The 22340-nt window shown below is 36.2% G+C and overlaps 1 protein-coding gene across 1 annotated transcript in view; it reads left to right on the forward strand.

The window, feature by feature from the left end:
* LRRC72 (leucine rich repeat containing 72) overlaps positions 1–18135 on the forward strand; it is a 46292-nt gene extending 28157 nt beyond the window's left edge. The window contains exons 6-10 of the mRNA XM_058534351.1: positions 1311–1421; positions 8212–8301; positions 9264–9416; positions 15482–15509; positions 16429–18135. Coding sequence (XP_058390334.1) covers positions 1311–1421; positions 8212–8301; positions 9264–9416; positions 15482–15509; positions 16429–16594 — 548 coding nt within the window. The 3' untranslated portion in view covers positions 16595–18135. The remainder of the gene's footprint in view (positions 1–1310; positions 1422–8211; positions 8302–9263; positions 9417–15481; positions 15510–16428) is intronic.
* The last annotated feature ends 4205 nt before the right edge of the window (positions 18136–22340 follow it).

A 22340-nucleotide genomic window follows, 5' to 3' on the forward strand; every position in this document is an offset into this window, starting at 1 on the left:
GAGTTAATTTTATACGCACAACAATCTCTCAACTGACGATTTCGAGCCAGGTATAAAAGTACATAACGTATTAGGATCATGAAATACAAAGAGACACAGCACAAAAAAAATTTCTCTGATACCATATATTATAAAATCAAAATGTCATAAGTTTTAAGATCCATCATTATTTCATGTACCACGAAGAAAGAAAATCTTGCCAATTAAACTATGATGTAGATATCACAAAGACAAAATCTACTTTTACTTATGTTAAAAATGTGGGAAAATGTGCAATTTAGAATCAACAAAAATGATATGAATATTTGGCTTCCTGTTGTACACAGAAAATATTTGGTTGAGCAATTTAGGGGGAAGTTTTGAATTAAATGAGTAATTATTCCCTTGATTAGCATTGTAAATCTAACTAACATTGGCAAAACAGAAGAAAGAGAAGGGTAAAGAAAATAACCCCTCTAGGGACCGCCCCATGGCTTAGCGGTTAAGTGCGCACGCTCCGCTGCTGGCCGCCCAGGATCCCAACGCTGCTGGCCGCCCAGGTTCGGATCCCGGGGGCACACCGACGCACCGCCTGTCCAGCCATGCTGAGGCGGCATCCCACATACAGCAACTAGAAGGATGTGCAACTATGACGTGCAACTATGACATACAACTATCTACTGGGGCTTTGAGGCGAAAAAGGGAAAAAAAGGAGGAGGATTGGCAATAGATGTTAGCTCAGGGCTGGTCTTCCTCAGCAAAAAGAGGATTGGCGTGGATGTTAGCTCAGGGCTGATCTTCCTCACAAAAAAAAAAAAAGAAAGAAAGAAAATAACCCCTCTAAAATTAAAACACAATCATTGCTACAAGAAAAAAAAGTAAAATAATAACAGTGGAAAGAAATTGACTCTACACTCCCACATCACTCTCAATTATTTGAATCCTTATGCTTTGTTGTATTCCTTTTTTTTTTTAAGATTTTATTTATTTATTTTTTTCCCCCCCAAAGCCCCAGTAGATAGTTGTATGTCATAGCTGCACATCCTTCTAGTTGCTGTATTTGGGACGTGGCCTCAGCATGGCCAGAGAAGCAGTGCATCGGGGCGCGCCCGGGATTCAAACCCGGGCGCCAGCAGCAGAGCGTGTGCACTTAACCGCTAAGCCACGGGGCCGGCCATGCTTTGTTGTATTCTTAATGATAGTTCACTATAGTATTAATAATAATTACTCCTTTCTCCAGCTGTAATGTATTCTTTGCTTTTGTTTAGTTAGCATGTTTAATTAGCATTAAAAATGTTTAAAATCTTATAAAAAATGTTTGGTTTTTTTAGGCCTGCATTATTTGCCTTCCTTGCATATACTCCTGCTACACCACAATGAGTTAACAAACATTGATTCAACAGTGAAGGAATTAAAGGGAATGCTAAATCTGAAGACCCTAAGTATGAATTTGTACCTTTTTATGGCTATAAGTTAAAAGAGTAATACCACAGGACATTGTTTTCATTTTTTAAATTTAAATTAGATCAATGTTTATAACTAAAATATTTAGATATTTTTGAAAACAAGACTACATCTCATTTTTTTTTTAAATATGTTTTTGAAAGAACAACAGATGAAAAAATTTTCGTGAAATGATATGGCATGCCAAAGGAAAATGACAAAAGTGACAAAAGAAGGTTTACATGTTTAAATATGTGTTTTTGGTTTTACCTCAAAAGTAAGTTTTAGCACATATTATATGATTCCATTTATATAACATGTCCAGAATAGGCACATCTGTCTAGATAGCAACACTGAGAGGCAATTATTTTTAAATAGATGAGTGTTTGCCAGGGCTCAGAGTGCTGAGGGAACTGGAGAGTGATGGCTAAAAAATAAGAGGTTTGGAGTTTCTTTTTGGGGTGATGAAAATGGTCTAAAATTGACTGAGGTGATGGTTGCACAACTCTGTGAATTTTCCAAAAAAACACAAATTGTATACCTAAAATGAGTGAATTGTGTGGGATGTGAATTATATTAATAAAGCTGACACCAAAAAAAAAAGAGTAAATTTTTATTTAAGCTTTTAATTGGGTGAACAGCAAACTTCATTCATAAATATTGAACCACACCCAGCAAGGAACTGGCCTCAGTACCCGAAGAAAGTGTGAGATAGGTTGGAAAAATAAATAATACACAGTTCCTACTCTCTATGAGATTATAGTCTTGAAGGGTGAATAAACCCATATACAATTGCAATACAGGACAAATGGTTCTAGTGTACCCAGGGAAAAGATGCTCAGATCAGTAAGTGGGTTTTCAAACTTTAGAGTTTGGAGACTTCTTTATATAATGTCATTGAATAGATGTTTTTTCCTATTCATTTTCTATTCATTTCTCAGAATTGCCTGAGACAGTGTTTTGAATACATGTACACTAGTGTTGATGGTGGAGGTTCTGATCAGATCAGTACATAGAGAGTAAAGTTTTCACATATTTTCAGTATTAATCGGTTATATCTACTGTACTGAGGAGAAATGATTCATGTGCTTGTAAGCAGATTCTTTAAACCCAACTATTAAAATTATACCAAGAGTATCACAGTTCCATGCTTATCTTTGAGACGTGATAAGTTCTGTGAAAGACTCAAGATTTAGTCTGCATATTTGAATTATCTGGCCCTTCTGTGTTGAACAAATGTTTCTATGATTAAAAGACTGGTTATGCTAAATCCAGAACTCTCACTTATCTTCATTTTTCTATAAAATGGGTTAATAGCTACCTCTCAGGATTGCTTCAAATATTAAGCTAATTCTGTAAAACATTTTTTTCAAAAGCATTTCTTGATATTAACAGTATTTTGAAGCAGCAACAAAAAAATTGTTTTATTGTGGATTATGTAAATTAGATAATGAATTAAGATGCATGCAGTCTAGAAATTCCTCCAAGTAGTAAATAGATTAATAAATATAACTGACATTTTAAATAATAATCATTATAATAACAACATATTTGAATGTCTTTCCTGTTGAGAAAATGCTGTCTTATATTCTCATTTAAATCTTCACAGCAATTCTATGATGTGATTAGGATTATTCCCTCATTAATGGTGGGAATGCAAAGGCTCAGAGCTTTAGCCAAACTACTAAGGAATGTTGAAACTTAAACTCATGCCTTGTTTCTTCTATTTATCACTCATTTATTCATTCATTCAATAAATATTTATCATGCGTTCTCTATGTGACATTCTACAACATGGGGTAACAAAAGTGAACAAGACCCCGTCTGGACCTTTACGGACCTTACAGTTTTATAACGCTCAGCCTAAATATTTCTTAGAGAGCTGAAGGGGCTTGATGTGAAACTTAATTGGACAATTTGCTAAATGTAAGAATTCAATAATTCAAGCACACTTATTGTACAATACAAGATTTGGAGTTTAGCAATCAAGGTTGCCCCCAGCATAGTCAACAGAATTATGCCCTGAACAAAGGAGGCCCTGGAGTGAGTGGAGTCTGAAATCCCCCCCATGCCCCTCTTGTCAAGAGTGTACATGAGCACAGAATTGTCAGCCCTGAGGTGGGGTGTGGGAGTCCTCTTCTAGTTCTCTCAAAGGCTGTTACGCTGGCCTGGTAGTATAATGTCTGTATCATTATCTGTCATAACAGTTTAAGTGACCTCTACTTAAAATCATAGTGATGTAATTCAAGTTATAGAACTATAATTGTTCCAACTGAGAATCTTGTAGTGGGATCATTTTTTGAAATGGAGAAAATGCTGTGTCCAATTACCAAAAAAAGCATTTTCTGAAAATTTTTGGTAGAAAATATGCACGTTTTGAACCTTGCCCCATTTTGGTTTAAAATATTATACGCAAAAAAATGTTTGCATTTACTAGACTATTAATTGTATTTGTGCAGTAATGTCCTCAAATTAAGTTTCTCTGAGCCTCATTTGCAACCAGAGAATAGATTCCACTCATTAACTAATATGAGAAATGCATGTATTTTCAATTGTTAAAATTTTTCTTTTCAAGTTGTAAAATCATATAAAATGCTAACGTGTTATTATGATTCCACTTCAATTACAAGTTCTTCAGAGGGTGAGAAAATAACCTGGAGGGTAAACCTCTAATCCATTTCAGCATTGCACCCTCCACTGGCATTTATAAGGAGAATTACCAAGAGATTGCCCAGGAGACACGTGCCTGGGAGCTTCAGGGAGGCTTAAAACCAGCTGCTGAGTGTGAGGTCCTGGAAACTGGAATTCCTGACTTCCAGGCTGAGTCAGGAAGGCCCCACCTCTTCTCTCCAGGCGGTCTACCTTTCCACACCCTCCTTCTCAGCTCCATTTTCCTCTTCCCTTCCCTCCTCCAAACTCTTTCTAAATCAGGATCTACACATGCCAAAGACCCACTTCATGACTGATGACTTGCACTAAACTTCCTTCTCCCTGCCTCTTTCCCATCGCAGGGGGAAAAAACACCACCAACAAAAGCAGCAACAAAATACTTAACCCATTCTCCTGTTCTTAAACCTTTAGTCTCCTCATTTCTCTCAAATTTTCTCTATGTTTCATTAAGCTCCACTATTGGAAAGTATACTTGGACTCCTACATTCCATAATTTTTAAGACTTGCTTCTTAGCAGAGCTTTAAGGATTCACCACTGGAGACAGACAGAGCTCCTTCCAAGAGAGGATCTCCATTTCCGACAGGTTCTGCTGTTAAACATTTTCCACCTCCTCATTGGGCTGCAGTCCATTGCCTACAGCCAACAGCCAGGGAGTGAAGAAGGAGGCTGAGAGATCAGGGTGGGACTATGATCTCAATGGTCTCTTCCTTAAAGCCTCTTTACCTGAAATGCCCCTCAAGGGGGGACCACCCCTCCCAAACAACAAAACAGAACAATCCACTCGAAAAAGAGCCAACTGGGTCTTTCACTGCTATTTGTCCTGAAGAAGAGAACTGACCCCTCTAGTCTGTTCATCCCCTGCTTTAGTCCAAGTTTGCCTTTTAAAATCAGGGATGATTTCCATATTCAATACAAGCATGTGGTGTTCATGGCCCACAGATGTTAGTTAAATTAAGACAGTGATAACAATAGAGGATGCTGACCTTACTAAGTAACCTTGATCCAGAACCTCAAAATCTTAGTGTCTGATCATTGACATCTGAACTTCTTACCAGTTCTGTATATGCACAGAATATAACTGCTTTTAACTTCTCTATGTCATTTCCCTGATCTATTAAGATGGATACGTTGTTACATTATTAATTAGGTACATAATTAATTACATCAACTTTCTTCAAAGGTGGTCTTAAAAACATTAGGGTTCATTTAACTGATGATTTTTTATTTTGCTTTAAAAGTTTAAAAAAATTAACTCAAGTCAATTATTTAGATGACTATATTTTTTTTCTTCTGTTTCAATAATAAGTAGCTTCACACATGTGACTCATGTAACTCAAGCTTGTGCAGTAAAGTAGTAGAGGCATTTTAATATATTTTTGTGTAGATATAAACTGCTTAGACTCAGAATCCCAAATTAAGATAAGGAAGACAGTGCTGGCGCCACCGAGGTGTACTCTATAAGTAGCCTAGAGGGAAGGTGGATTAAATACTATTAACCTATTGAAAGTGAAAGTGTAAGCAATTTTGCTTCATCGTTTCTAAAGGAATGTACCCATACATCATAGAACACTTTCAGAACGTTCAGACACAGGAAACTGATTTCGTGTCTTAGCAACTTAATTTATGATAATTTGAGTAGCATCACTCCAAAACTCATAAATCAAGAATGTTAAATGTTTAATAGTATGGAAGGGAAAAAAAGAGAGTTAAAAATAAGATTGCTTCATTCTAAAATTTAAGAGTGAAGACAAAAGTAAGGAATAATAAAGATGAAATGCCTTTCAAATTATTTAATTCTATTTATTTTTTAAAGTTAATTTAGGCAGAGGCTGGGCTTAATACCCCAGTTTTCTAACTTGTTGTCATTTAGATTTTACTTTACTATGAGATGATGTTGAACCATAATAAGCACATCCAGTTTTTACTATTGAGACATATTCTTCATAAGTAATATAATAGTAGTAAATCCAAATTTGGTGTTTTGTTTAGCTGAAACTAAAAGTTGTTTAATTTACATGAAGAAGTTAGCTAACTAAGTACTAGAAGAAGCCAGGAAAAAAATGAAATAGTAATGTCTCACAGGGAAAAGAGAATATGAAGGGTATACCAACAGTAAATGTCATTGAAAGATGGCGGTACATTTTCCATTAACATCATCTGCAAAGGCAGGCTCTACTCCCAACTAGAAGGAATGATAGGGTCATGAGGTGTCAGAAGTGATTCTCCAAGACAGCAGCCACAGAGCAGACTTCTGCACTAAAGCATTTGTGACTTTTTCTCCCTCCAAAACTTGCATTAAAAACTATTGTGTTTTGCTTTTATATCCTTGAAGGCTGTCCTGTTCTCTTCTCTTTCCGGCTCAAACTAGAATGCATGATCCCTGTGGATCTTTTTAAATCTGTCCTTATTATTGGTTCAATATACATCCATTCTATTCCCCGTCCTGTAGTTATAAATACTTGTTACCACTTTAAATTCCTTCTCTTTTAAGATTAAAATTCAAACCAGTTTTGTCACTTAAGAAATCTGGAAAAATTTCCATTTGATTTTTTTTCTCATTTCACCCAAAACATACATATTTCTTTTCTTTTAAATTTCTTTGTTGCTCCTGGCTGTGCATTTTCCTTTATGCCTTTCCTCTTATAACTTTTGTTTATAATGCACCAGGTGTCTTCCATTGCCTGCTTTAAGTCCCTCTAAAGCTCATGTTTTCCACAGGGAATAGCTATATATACCAATTTTATTAGCCAGAAAAATTTGGGTTTATACAGCAAATATCAGAATGTTTTATTACCCACAGAGAAAACATCCAGATGATTAACTTTTTCAGTTTTTATCTAAATAGTTTGTTTCAGTTTTTATCTAAATAGTTAAGCATGCCCCCCATCTTCTTTATGTTGCAAACTATTCTTTATAAATATTAATCAGTTGTTTCTGGGTTTCTAATGCTTAATATTTTCATGCTTTTATCGAGCTTCTATGTGTTTTATAGATAGTCAAATGCTCCATCAGTACTCCTAGATTTAGCCTGGACATTAAATGAGCCTCCTTTTGTTGACAGTATTTGTACAATAGTTGGAGCTCTTTCTCTTACTGCCATCTAGTGGTTCTCCTTCCTAGGTGTATTCTTCAGAATTATTTTCTAGAAATTGCATGTAGGCAGAATTTGGTAGCTAAGGATATCCAACTGGAAATCACAAAAGTTTTCTTTCACACTGAATTGAAATAACGCTGTTTAATATTATGTAAGGAAGAATAGGGAAAATACTTTACCATTTCTATGAAAATAAAACCCTCATATCTTCTAGTTGATTTTAAAAATCTATGTGTTGGTGCCTAAGGGATAAGGGATGTGACGTCAGAAGTGCCAGGAGCTCTTCCTCCTGTGCATACGTCCTGCTTCTAGCCAATGTATCACCGAGCATGGTTTGTGAGGTATCCCAGCACCTGTGCACAAGGAAATCCGAGCCCCCTGTGCCTGGCCTTAGGTAGACAAGATGCAAGATCCACACCTGCTCAGCTCTGCTCCTGTTGAGACCGGAAGCTGCTACTGGCATTTACATATTCTGAACTATGCACAATGGTGTGAAGTGTAGGAAGAAAACTATATTAGAACAGTGTACCCCATCTGTGCCCATCTCCATACAGGCCCTGTTGTGACCTTTGAGACTGGAAGAAGAGAACCAAGTGAATGAATATGTTAATAAAGAGCAGTGTCAAGACCCCCATATCTAGTTCTAGTTCTAGAAGTTCTATCTAGTTCTATAGTTCTAGGAGAACTATATCTAGTTCTTCCTTTACTAATTAACCTATTGACATGTTAAAATCTTCCTCATTTGTAGCAGATTTGGGTCAATGCTATGTCCCTCACACCTAGCACATTTCCTAGCAGATAGTAAGCACTCAGAAAATATTTGTTGAATGAATGAATTTAGCAGATAGGAAAATTACGTGTACTTTACTGCTTTGAATAAGGGCTGAGTGAGACCATTGGTCTGTGAAACAGAGATTTACATGTTCTTGTTTCATCTTAATCCTGCAATTTCCCATATTTCATTAAGTGATAAATAAAACTAATTTTGAAATCTGACATCTTAATTTGGATTTTTCCTTTGCAGGTCTCTACCAAAACCCTTTGTGCCAATATAACCTGTACCGTTTATACATAATCTACCACCTTCCAGCAGTAGAGTTGCTTGACCGAAATCGTAAGGACCCCTCTTTCCTGCAGGGAAATACTAGAGAGGCAGTCTTATAATTCAGTGGTTAAAAATGCCGAATGTCTTTGAAAGTCATTTTCTTTACTTTCAAATGAAAGTTTTTCAATTATTTATTTTTGAAATTTTTGCTCTGTGAAATTTGCCCTACTTTAGGAATTTACATCTCTTGACCACTGTATTGGAAAGGCCATCTAAGTGGGCGTGAGGACAAGTCTCCTTGTGGTCCTGATTTTGACATTAATGGGTTGGATGCCAAGTCATTTACCCCCGGCACCTTAGTTTCTTATTTCAAAATTGAGAGGATTGGACTAAATGTCTTAGGCCTATTTAAGTTCTAAAAATCTTATTCTTTGAAATTCTGTAAATATATATATTAAAACATATAATTAATAACTTCTTTATAAATATACATCATTAGACACTGTAGATAAACTAGCGTGTCTGATTTATATGAGCCACAAAAATAATCAACCTCAGGGCATTACATTTTACATTATTGGAGGCCTATTTGACCTCTAAGTGCTTTATTACTCATCTATCTATCTACCTTTCTATCTCTATAGGTTTGAACATTCTTAATAATTTATTACTGAGTAACTCCTTAATGAGGATATATCAAAACCTCATGTTTATACCTCTTCTTCCTCACAGCCTTGAGGAAATGAAAGGATGTATTATAGTTGTGATTTTAATCATCCATGGTGATGTGTTAGAAAGTGTCAAGATGCAGTAGGATTGATCTGTGCCTTGTGACATGAGGGGCATATATTGAGCACTTGTAAAATTAGGGAAATAACTATGATAGCCTTCCACAAATTAGTTTTGACAGGATGTTCATATGTCACATAGTTCAGATAAATACATTTTTGAAAGTGTTCAATTCTACTTCAAATGACTCTGCAGATCTATTTATAATGCTATGCAATAACATTACTTTTTGCATTTATCAGAAGTTACAGAAAAAGAAAGAAGATCAATGATTACCATTTTTAACCATAAAAAGGCTCATATTGTTCAATCAATAGCATTCCAAGGAAAAGTAGATGCCTCGTGGGATCCTAGATCACCATTTAAGCAAAAACCAGCCCAGAGAGTACCTCCAGGTATTTTGAAAAAAGAAAAAATAAAATTCAAACTCCTCAAACTTTTTGGTAATTTGATTATAATAACTGCAATTTACAATAAGCTAAATACATAGAGGAATAAATATTTTCTAATTTTATTATTCTAATAAAAGTGACATACAATTTTCACCTTCATTTATGTATATTTAACTAGTGAGGTAATGTGATAATGAGATATTACATTGAAATCCTTACCCCAGTATCTAGCACAGTATAAAGGGCTTTGTAAATAAGCTACAGTTGTTATTATTACCATAATCACTGGACAATTTCACCAATTAAGGCTATAAGTTTTTGATAATATGGAAAAAATATTAAGAAGAAATAAAGATCATCTGCAATTCCTCCACCCAGAAATAAGCACTGTTAATATTTTGGTTGTACTCATATATACTATCATAATATGCAAGCCTAATCTGTATATCTTAAGTGATGTTTCATTAGTTGGAATTTAATTTCTTATATGTAACAGAAATCCAACTGTAGTGACTTAAGCAAATAGAGGTTTATTTTTCTCACACAGCAAAGAATACAAAGGTAAGGTGTCCAGGGTTAGTATAAAATTCAATGATGTCATCAGTGTTCAAGGATACATCTAACTTTTGTTATGCTATTCTTAGTGTGCTGTACGGTTACAAGGTGGCTGCTGTACCACCAGACATCACAGGGAGGGATGAAAAAAGGTTACAAAGACAAAAGCCTTTTTCTCATAATGTTTTGCCAAAGAGACAACATACATTTGAAACAGAAAATACATTCTAGAATAGATTTTCTAAAAACGAAGGGAAAAATATTAAATTAGAAAATGGTTTTGAAGAAATTACCCAGAATGCAACATAGAGAAAGCAAGAGATAGAAAATATTAATTAGCTGTTGAGACAAGGAGACATTAGAAAGAGAATGTCCAATATAAGTTTAGTAATCTGGAGGGAAAAACAGAGAGAGAGAAATCGGGCAGAAGGTGATATGTGAAGTGATAATGGCTGGGAATTTTCCAAATTTGATAAATGATATAAATCCTTAGATTCACCAGACAAAATTAATCCAAAGATGTAAAAGACATGTAACAACAACAAAAATACACACCAAAGGCAAAATGATCTTAAAATAGTCAGAAAATGTAGATGACGTACAAAAGAATAATTTATAGATTCACAACAAACTCTCCAACTACAACTATGGGAGTCAGAAGACAGTGGTCTAATACCTTTAAAATGCTAAGAAAAAGTAATAGTCAACCAAGAATTCTACAATCAGCTAAATTATTATTCAACAATTAACAAGGGGAAAAAAAAGCATGACAGCAAAAATCAAGACTTCTCCCTCAACTTTTTACTATGAAATCTTTCTAACATAGAATAAGTTGAAAGAATATTAAACACCTGTATATTCTCATGTACAGTCTATAATTATTAATATTCTGCCATATTCACTGTGCTCCACATGAGGCCTTGCCTTATATGTAAACTGGAAAACATCAAAATATTGCCAAACCTTTTAAATGCTTCAGTAGCAAACATCATGACACTTCCCTCCTAAATAATTTAGCCTATAAGTTTAAAAATAAGGACATTCTCCTATATAGCCACAATGCCATTATTACACCTAAGAAAAAGAACTAATTTACTTATATTATTTAATATATAATCCATATTCAAATTTTCCCAGTTGTTCCAAGATGGTTTCTACAGCTGCTTTGTCAAACCCCTATCCAGTCAAGGCTCATAATTACATTTGGTTGTTGTGGCTCTTGGTCACCTTTAATTTAGAATAGATTCCCAAGTTGTTTCCACAACTTTTTGAAGGCACTAGGCCAGTTATATTGTAGAATGCCTCAACCTGTATGATTGTCTCCACAAAGTGTCATTATCTTGTTCCTTTATCCCCTATATGTCCCATAGAATGGAAGTGATGTCTGGAGGACATGTTCTGATGCAGAAGACTATAGTGTAGAGCAGTGGTTCTCAAAGTGTAGTGGTCCTCCAAACCAGTAGCAGCAGCATCACCTAAGAACTTGTTACAAATGCAAATTCTTGCCCTAAACGAGATCTACTAGATTAGAAACTCAAGGGTGGGGTGGGATCCAGGAGGCTGTGTTTTAACAAGACTTGCAGGTGATTCTGATGCACTCCAGTTAGAGCACAGCCACTGCAGAAGCAGGAGCATAAGCTTTGGGATCAGATTTCTCTGAGTTGGAACACCAGCTCTGCTGGTAATTACAAGTTTTGTTTTGGACGTGAATTTACTTCAGCTTTCTGATTTTGAAAACGAGGATATCATCTTCCTCTGTCTGTTATGATTCTTAAGATGTAAACCATTGCAACACCTGATCTGATACATATCAAGTGCATGATAAGTTGAACTGTTCAACTAGTCAGCCACTTGCTTGGTTTTTCTTTTACTTCCTGTAAGAGCTGATGCCCAAACTGAATGTTACCAGATTAGTGGGAGTAAGCCATGGTGGGGTGGGAAAGGAATCTCTGTATAGAAAATCTCCACTCTTAAAAATAGCCAACTCGGGCCCGCCTGGTGGCGCAAGCGGTTAAGTGCGTGCGCCCTGCTGCGGCAGCCCGGGGTTCGCCAGTTCGGATCCTGGGCGAGCACTGATGCACTGCTTGTCAAGCCATGCTGTGGTGGCATCCCATATAAAGTAGAGGAAGACGGGCATGGATGTTAGCCCAGGGCCAGTCTTCCTCAGGAAAAAGAGGAGGATTGGCAGATGTTAGCTCAGGGCCGATCTTCTTCACCAAAAAAAAATAAAATAAAATAGCCAACACACCCAATAACAAGCACTATAAGGCCACCCCATCTGTTTTTTAGGCTATGATTGTTACAGGTGTGAGCAGGACAGCTGACCACTACCTTTAGTGCCTCACATTTCTTTTGAGGAACCAGATTGCTGAAAGAATTATTATCCTTTTTTTCTCTTTACTGCATCTCATATCAAACCTCCAAAAACAAAATCAGAGGAAGAAAAGACAGGGAGAGTATTTTACTGCATTTGGAAGTTTTTCTTCTTAATTCATGGACCTGTTGACTACAGCCCTCCTAAAAATTGGCAACATGACTCTAATTAATCAATCTACTCATGTTCTACAAACATTTATAATGAAACTAATAAAACACACTGTGCCTTATAGTTTTATAGTTTCTGTATTTGTTTTTATATAAATCTTATTTTACTGTGACATGCACATTTAAGACTCTGAATTCTTTTATTGAGAAGAAACTATAATTGAAGATGTTTATAAGGCAAGTGTGACATTCCATTTTGATTTTATTATTCTTAACCCTAAATTGAGAAAGAAACCAATTATATTTCAAATAGCTTGAGAAGCAAGGTCAACTTGAAGTTTCTTCAAATTCCAGCTATCTATCCTTATTAAATAGGTGTGGTTAAAAGGCATGTACCTATTTCCATTAATATCTTTGGTTCTTACTGCATGATAACCAATATTCTCAGAACCAAAATTCTTTGGGCTTTTATAACGCTTTAAGGAAACAGATACTTGCAGATTTCCCATCAACTACCTAAATGTGGAAAGCCATTAAGGGCTATTTAAAATAAACAAAAGTATCAATAAGCTTTTAAAAAGTCTACTAGCGGCCCAAAAGTGAAACTGCTGGATTTGTATTATGTTTGCTCTGCTTCTCTAAACAAGACAGAACTCCAGGTGTTGAGAGCAGGCTGGGGGCTGGTGTCCCAGAGCCTGGGCCTGGCAGCTGAGGCCCATGCTACTCAGGAAGAGGGGAGAGGAAAACCAAAAAGGAAAATCAGGCAGACTTTTCAACAAATGGCAGTTCATCACAGTGAATCAACCCAGGTATAAAGCAACAGGACAGAATCCAGAGAAAACAGAAAATTAAGTTTTGAGCTGGGGTATCAAAGGCTCAGGAAGCCAAGCCTCGAAGACATTTCTGACTTCAGGTAGCAACGACACCAGACACACCCAGGAAAGCAAATGCCAAGTGCTACTTATGCATGAAGGCTCAGATGGTTACCAGAGATCAATGTGAGGTCTGGAGAACGGCTGGCAATCGAGAAAGCTGTGCAGAGTCAGAAGGATTTGTGAAGGCAAAAATCAGCAGTCAGCAGAGCTACCATGTTGAACGACTCCAGTAGGCACCACTTACACAGAAAACAATGACTGGGAGCCCCTGGAGTCATGCCATGCAGTGGTCCTGGGCCAAAGGACTACTTTCTAAGGGAGACATCATATGCAAAAATAAATTCCAGAGAGATTAAATATCTAAATGTAAATGAATGGAAAAAAATTTTATAATCCTGAGGTGAAGAAGGCCGATCAAAGCCTTACACAAACCCCAGAGCCATAAAAATAAAATGTTGACAGATTTAACTACATGAAAATGAAAACCAAAATCATTATCTAATATAGGAACAAAATTAAAAGACACAGTTGGAAGAAATGTTTGCAATATATACAATAGGCAAAAGTTAATGCCCATTATATCAAAGGGCTCCTACAAATCAATTTGAAAACTAGAATAGAAAAAGTGACAAAAACTATGGACATTTATAGAAGGAAGGAAATGTGATGTCTAATGATCAGCCTCACTAGTGAGCAAATAAAAGCAAATTAAACCAATGAGATACCATTTTCATCTGGCAGGTGGGCAAAAGTTAAAAAGGTTGGTGTGGATGAGGGGAGAAAGGAGCACAACTCATATATTATTGGTGGGAGTGTAAACTGGTTCAACTTTCTTGGAAGACCATATGGCAATACGCAGTATCCACAAACATATAAAATGTGCAAACCATTCAACACAGCAATTAAATTTGAGGTCTCTCTCCTATAGAAGTATTTGCACATACAAACAAAGATATATGTATAAAGCTGCTCATTGACACATTTTTTGAAATAAAAAAAATAGTGGAAACAATCTAAATGGTCATTCATAGGAGAATGTTAAGTTATGGCACATTCATACAATATGAACTATTACATTATAGAATTATTCCATGATATATTTTGAGTATAAAAAATGCATCATGGAATAATATAATGCAAAGTAATGACAAACTTGGCATTTTGTCAGCTAATAGATCTCTGTGTATATGTACTTGTGTGAGTACACATGTGTATGCACATAGGGGACTGGAAGCATATATATAAAACGCATTAGTGATACTTCTGATAAGAGGAACTAGAAAGGTCAAAGTAAGATTTCACTTTTCACTATTTCCCTGTTTATATCAGCAAAATATATGCTTTTTGTAATTAAAAATGTATAAAAAGAAAGTCTAGGAGATCAGAAAGGGCATGGGAGATTCAAGTCAGCCACTTGTGAAGGGGAAGGGCGACATGAACTCCTCTCCTAAGGCAGAGGCTATGTGCTCCCTGCTGCTTGTGGGTTGGCAAGAGCTCACATTGTAGGCTTTGGTGCCCCAACAGGTGCTGGTACATTCCATCTCTAGCCTGGCACTAGGCCTTCTGGAGAGGAAAAAACAAAGCAATGATAGTCTTTGGAAGATACCATAAGAGATTCAAGCTTTGAGGACTAGCCTTTGAGCTCCAAAGCTAGGGAAGATGTAGATTCTTATGATCTAGGATTTGTTTATTCTGTTTCTTTGAAGTTAATGTCAAGAATTCAAATGGCTTAAACTGCTCTAAATGCTTCTCTTCCTTTGGTTTATTATCCCATTTATAAATGCATGTGCCTATCTGAAAAAAAGGATCAGTTTCTGCACATGAGACTCAATATCTTAATTATAAAAATTCCCACTTGGATTCCATTGGTAACTAAATTGACTAAGTATTCAAAATCTCAGAATTTTGAGATCTGTATTGTATTAAAGAATTTGCCTCAAAACCTAAGGTAAACCTAAGGCACTATATCTAAGAGAAAATTTCAATTTGGGGTAAGGATCAAGACTTATTTGATGGATTGACCTATTCATCTAAATGCTTGCTCAAAAACCAGAGAGCTATGCTCTAGACTTTTCCTTTACAGCATTGTTCCATTGTTTTAAAATACTGAATAAACATTTGAAAAATATTAATTTAGAAATGTATTTTTTTTAGATTTTGCATTTGCGAATAATGTAGACAAGTAAGTGATTTTTTTAACTTTACTTTTATTATCAGAATATTTGATAATTGTGTTGACCATCTAAATTATTCCCATTTCCCAAAATATATTTTAATGAATTGAAAAAATGACTAACTCTTCAATAGATGGGAAAATTTTTCAATGGGAAAAATTGCTATGTTTTTCTGTGATAAATGAGTTCAAACTGTGTATTCATATCTCACATATTGAGGTTTTTAATATTATTATTATAATAAAATAAATGAAAGGGTGAGTCAATGAATAAAAATATAAAACCTAAGAATTATTATCTATTACAAATGAGGGTCTTTACTTTTCTTGTTTACTGTTCCTCTAAATATGTTCAGTGAGAGCAATTATTAACATTTTATATCCACTGGAATTTGCATTTTAAAAAGCAAATACTTCATTAAACTATGAAAAACATTTCAAATTCATCAATATTGATGAATTTAAAAATCATCATTCTTTTTTAATTTTGCACTTAGGAGTTTTTCCTTTGGATTCTGTGTTGAAAAGTATTATCCCCAAGAATGTTTATAAAATACAGCATAATGTTGAGAAATAATAACTTTCCAATGAAATGTACATAAAATACTAATATGCATGTGGTATCTATAAATATTTTAATCATCTCATTTAACACTGGTTTAAAACATGAATGCATGAATGTGTGAGATCCAAACTGTATAACAGCTGATCCCAAATATGTTCAAATATTCTATTTTTAAAATAAACAATATATACAATAAAAATAGCATTACTTATCTTGAAAGTCATTTGTCAGTAGAGCCCAAAACTTATTTGTTAGTGGTACTATACTACAAATAACATAGAAAAATATGGCATTGATTCATTTAAATTAGAAATTCATTTTGGTCTAATTGATTTTTTCCTGACATAATTGCCATTTTTGCAGAACTGTGTTTGATGACCCAGAAGATGCTGTTTTTGTAAGGTCCATGAAGAGATCAGCGATGGCTATCACCTCTCTGAACTGGGACACAGTTCCAACACGAGAGGAAAAATACCTTGAAGAGAAAGGCACAGAACCTGCTCAAATGCTCACAATTACACTGAGATAACCCCTGGTATTTCTAGAAATCCTAATGGTTTTCAGTGTATATTAAATTTCTCTGTGATTCAGTATATTATATATTTATTATGATACTATTTGAAACATTTAAATGTAAACAGAAACAACAATGAAAAATAATTCCTACATTTTGTTAAGATTTTGTTGAAGTAAAATGCATATAGAAATGTACACAAATCTTAAGTGTTCAGCTCAAAAAATTTTCAAAAAATGAACATGTTTATGTTAATTGGCGTCCGAGATCAAGAAATAGAACATTCTCAGCGTTCTAAAAGCCTCCTCATTCCTGTCACCAGTCCTATTACCTGTTACTCCCCACCCTTTATAAAGTAATCACTGTCCTAATTTCTAAACCACACCTTGTGTCTGTTTTTGAAAGGCATATAAATGGAGTTATAGAAGCTGAATTATTTTTTGTCTGGCTTCTTTTAGTTAACATTGTAAAATTCATTCATGTTGTTGCTGGTAGCAATAGTGCTATCATTCTCACTGCCATATAGTATTCCATTGTGTGACTATATTACAATTTATTGATCCAATCTACTATTTTTTATTCTCACATTTGGAGGCATTTGCCAGTTCTGGGTATGGGCTAATGATCTGAGCTTGACCTAGCCAGAAGCTTGCTGCTAGAAGAAAGAGAAACCAGAAAAGCTTACAGCAGTTGCCTGGTACTGAGACACAAAGCTGGACACTCAAGGTAATCCAAATGTATTGCTGGTTTTCTGCAGATAAGCTAAAGAGCTAGATCAAAAGCTTATAAAAAGCAGGGTGACATTTTTTCCATCTGATGGTGCTTAGACACTATCACGCTGTAACATAGACACATAGCATAGACACATTGTAGAAATGGGGCTGAAATCAAAACAGGTAAGACATGAAAGAGCAAAAGGGAGTAATGAACTGTCACTGAGAACCTATAGCCTCCTTTCACCTGTGGGCACTTATGATTCTCTACACAGCCAGAGTCTGAAAATTCAGGTATGGTCCCTGGCAGAAGGTTGTAGCTGGGGGAAAGAAAAAGCAGAGATTTGGGCATTGATGTGGGTGAGTGGCTATCAAGGCAAAAGTGATGGTGTGTTGCTTCTTAAAACTGGTCATAGAAAGAACTGAAATGTTCTCTTGCTCTCTTCTGGATCACTTATTCTGTGAGAAGCCAGCTACCATGTTGTGAGAACACAAGCAGTTTTCTGGAGAGACCCATGTGGTGAGGAACTGAGGCCTCCTTCCAAAGCCAGTGAGGAACTAAGGCCTTCTGCCAACAGCCATGCGAGTGAGCCATCTTGCAAGCAGATCCTCCAGCTCCAGTTAAACCTTCAGATGACTGGAGCCTTGGCTGAAAGCTTCACCACATCCTCTTGAGAAACCCCAAGCCAGAACCAAGCAGTTAACTGCTCCCGGGTTTCTGGCTCACAGAAACTGTGAGATAATGCTTATTGATGCTTCAAGCTGGTAAGTTTCAGGGTAATTTGTTACACAGCAATAAATAACTAATACAACTAGCCAGCATAATCCATGGTGTTAGAAGTATTTGTGGCAGGTAAGGATGCCTTGTGAAGTCTCTGGCAAGCTCCAACAGAGTCACAGTGCAGTCTCCAAGGGTTCTTGAGTAAGGCTACACCATCTTCAGCAGAGAACTAGTCACTGTTCAAATAGCAGCTCTAGGCATGCTACTGCATCCATCCTAGTATGAAGAGCCTAACAACTGATCATCAAGTAACTGTCTGACCAAAGCTACTCATCACAAGCTGTGTACTATCAGACCCACCAAGCAACAATGTTGGGTGAGCATAGCAACAATCCATTTCATGATGGAAATGGTATATTTGGGATCAGATTTAAGCTGGCCCATAAGTTGCATAAGCAGTATTAATTTTTAATTAGATTGCAGTAAGTTGAGGATGGGATATTGTAATCTCAGGTAAACTACTAAAAGAATAGTAAAAGAATGTGTAGTCTGATATTTTATTTTTAATCTCACAACCACTGAAAAGGACAAAAAATTTATTCAAATTACAAAAATATGGCTAGCAAATTTTACTTAATTTCCTTTTTAGAGAACTAATGGAAATGTCTCATTTGTATGAAGAAAAAGATCTGCTTTAAAATGCACTCCTCGATATTAGATATTTTTAAAATAATTCAAAAACGAAGGGCTACTGAGTGGCTGTGACTGGAAAACATTGTAGTAAAAACCATTTGGAGAGAAACACAAAACAGAAGACACGATCCTTGCTTAATTAACCTAAAACTCTACCAAAATGGAACACACAATTGAGAGGGTGGTTTTAATTAAGTTCTTTGTTTTAAACAATAGAGATCCATTCAAGCTGCCTCAAGTGGAAGTATATTTATTTCAGAATCCGTCAGGAGACCTCATGAGTAGGAAACAGAAAATCCTGACATATAATCTACAGGCAGTAGTGGCTAAAAGCCAGGGCTCTGGAATCAGAAAGACCTAGCTTAGCTCTTCCAATTTCTAGTTGTTACTTGGAAAGTTAGTTAACCTCCCTAGGCTCTAATTTCATCTTATTTAAAATAATAATCATAGTTACCTCATAGAGTCTCAAGGATTAAGTTAGATGATATAGGTAAAGTGTTAGGTAGAGTGGCTTTCTCAAAGTAAGTGCTCAATATATGTCAGCTAATACTGTTATTCTTATCCCAAGAGCAGCTATGTCCATTAAGGACTGTACCTCCCGCCAAAATTTATATGTTGAAATCTAATCCCCAATGTGATGGCATATGGGGATAGGGACTTTGAGAGGTGATTAGGTCATGAGGGTGGAGCCCTCATGAAAGGAGATTAGTACCTTTATAAAAGGCTAGAGAGCTAGCTTGCCCTCTTTCTGCCATGTGAACCAAGCACACAAGACGACGGCCCTCTGTAAACCAGAAGAGGACACTCCCCAAGAACTCAACTGTGCTGGCACCCTGAGCTCGGATTTCCAGCCTCCAGAACTGTAAGAAATAAATGTCTGCTGTTAAAGCCACCCAATCTATGGTAATTTGCTATAACAGTCCAAACTAAGACACCTTTTGTATTAGTCAGGGTTCTCCGGAGAAACAGAACTAGTAGGGTATATGCATATACAGAGAGAGACAGATTTATTTTAAGGAATTAGCTCATGCCATTGTGGGCACTGGCAAATCCAAAATTTGTAGGGTAGGCCAGGGCAGGCTAGAAATTCAGGTGTGAGTCGACGTTGCAGTCTTGAGGGCAGAGGCAGCAGACCGGTAGGCTTTTGCTGGTGCTTATTTTTGTCTGGAGCTGTTGGTATTTCCACGTTGCTGGCTTCCTCAGCTTCAAGTCTAGGATATATGAGGCACAAAGAAAACCCAGAGAACAGACCAAGTATCATTGCCTGGATCTCAAGGTCCCTAGCCAGTCTGCCTTCTTCTCTCCATCCTGCAGAGTCTTCTTATGTTTGTTTTATATATTATGTCCAGAAGTTTTAGTTTTACTTAGTGAGAAGAATTGGGAAAAGTACATCTGTTCCATCTTCCCAGAAGCAGAAGTGTTCAGATTATTTTTTAAACGTAGCTGAACTTGTTTCCTTTTGTGGCTTCTGGGTTTAGTATCATATTTAGGAAGGCCTCCTTCATGCCGAAGTCATAAAGAATTCTCTCATGGTTTCTTCTGGGATTGATCATTTTTTTCATATTTAAATCTCACCCAAAACTTTGTCCTTAAAAGACATACAACACCCGCTCTATGAACTAGGTTAGAGCTACTTTTTGGGGAAAATAGTATTTCCTGTTTATCTACTGAAGTAACGATGAGAAGAAAGAAGAAATTTGCTTTTTACTAAATTAAGATCTTGCTTTTTATCTGTGCAAATTATGTTTCAATATTATCAGTGTACACAAATGTGCACCAATCTTCATACGATTTCAAGCAAATATGAGTTTTTCCAAAATAAACATGGGTAAAGAGATGCAAAAACACTTGTGTTGGTGGTTTCCTTTCCAACCAAAATGGTAACTACAATCTAATTCAAAACTTGAACTGCCATATTTTTTTCTGAGTATATAAATCTCAAAAATTTAAATTATATGCCTTCATTTTCCTTTTAGCTATATTTATATGTATTTAACTTTTAAAATTTGGTTCGATTTGTTTTCTCGTTGTCACAAGATGTATTAATAAGGATTCTTTGGTTCTAATTTATAGAAATCCAAATGTGAAATTTGCTCATGTAACCAAACCACATAAACCCAGTGCAGACTGTGTCAGAGCCCAGTAGATTCAACAGCTCAAACAGTATCCCCCCTCTAGCCCTCTCCTGCCCGTGTCTGCTCAATGGCTGCATTCTCTCAGGCGCTTCCACATGACAGTTCTGATAGCTCTGGAACCGAATCTCTGTAATTTATCGTTGTCCCAAGGGAGAAACACACACACACACACACACACACACACACACACACACGCACGCACGCACGTCCATGTACACACACACACACACACACACACACACACACAAAGCCTCCCCTCTTCAGCGTCAGGAATGTAAAATCTCTGGGAAGGGCTCTGACTGGCCCAGTTGTGGCCACGGAAGCAGGTCACTACTACTGGCAGCAACTATAAAACCACTTGAATGGGAAGACGTATAGTTCCCACTAAAGAAGGGCACTGATTTCCTTCAGAAGCAGGGGAGATGAGATCCAGAGGAGATAAAAACACTGCAAGTATATCTACTTTAAGAATTTCTATTAAGTTTACTATCTTATAATACTAAAACTCAAGTAAACTCATATACATGATGGATGACTAAAACTAGTCATCTTTTCAAGGGCCTAGGGAATATCCACTACATCCTATAAAATAACAGCTTGTCTTCAGAGCTCCATTATCTTATGTCTGCAGAGATACTATAGTGAAGGTAGCATATTAAGAGCATACAACGTAGCAGTCAAAACTGCAGACCTCGCTGCATCCCAGCTCTGCACTTTTGGATAAGTTAGTTGACCTCCTTAGACTTTAACTTCCTCATCGGTGCTATGGGGATAAAAATAAAGTCTAATTCACAGGGTTGTCATCAACATTAAACAAGATAACTTCAGGGATACAGTAACTTGCACTGTTAGCTATTATTATTACCTATTGAATCAAAAAACAGAATCCAATTTCCTAATACCCCCTCTGGCCAATTTAATATTCTATTACATCAGCTCTAGGTATAAGACATATTGGAACAGTAAGACTATTCTAATCCTTTAGGTCCTACTTCTGTTTGAGAAAAGTTTCTTGATAGCATACTGAAAACAATTCAACATGCTAAAGAAAAAGAATAACCAGATGACCATCTGTTTTGATGGTATTGTAATGGAAACATCTATTTTAGGTTATTTACGACAAAGGAAGGGATTATAATCAGAACCAATCCAATTTTCTCTTCATCTTCATTTTCTGACAACCCCTTCCCTGAAATACACCCATGGAAAATTTTGATATTGACATGGCTTATACCTGAAGTCCTCTTTGTCCAACATAAATGTTCCTATTTATGCCATCATAACTATGTTACAGATCCGATTCGTATTAGCTTTCATTTCAATGAGGAGGAAAATTACCTCTGCGTTGCCACATCTCTTGATTTTCCTATTTCCTTCTGCTTTTTCACAACTCTCTATGGTATCCAAAGACAGGGACATGGTGATAACACAGAATGATGATAACACAATCACAAAAAATATTAGAAAGGGGAACTCAGGTAAAAAACATATTTGTGGGA

This window comes from Diceros bicornis, chromosome 3 (assembly GCF_020826845.1).
Source record: "Diceros bicornis minor isolate mBicDic1 chromosome 3, mDicBic1.mat.cur, whole genome shotgun sequence".
Classification (NCBI taxonomy): Eukaryota; Metazoa; Chordata; class Mammalia; order Perissodactyla; family Rhinocerotidae; genus Diceros; species Diceros bicornis.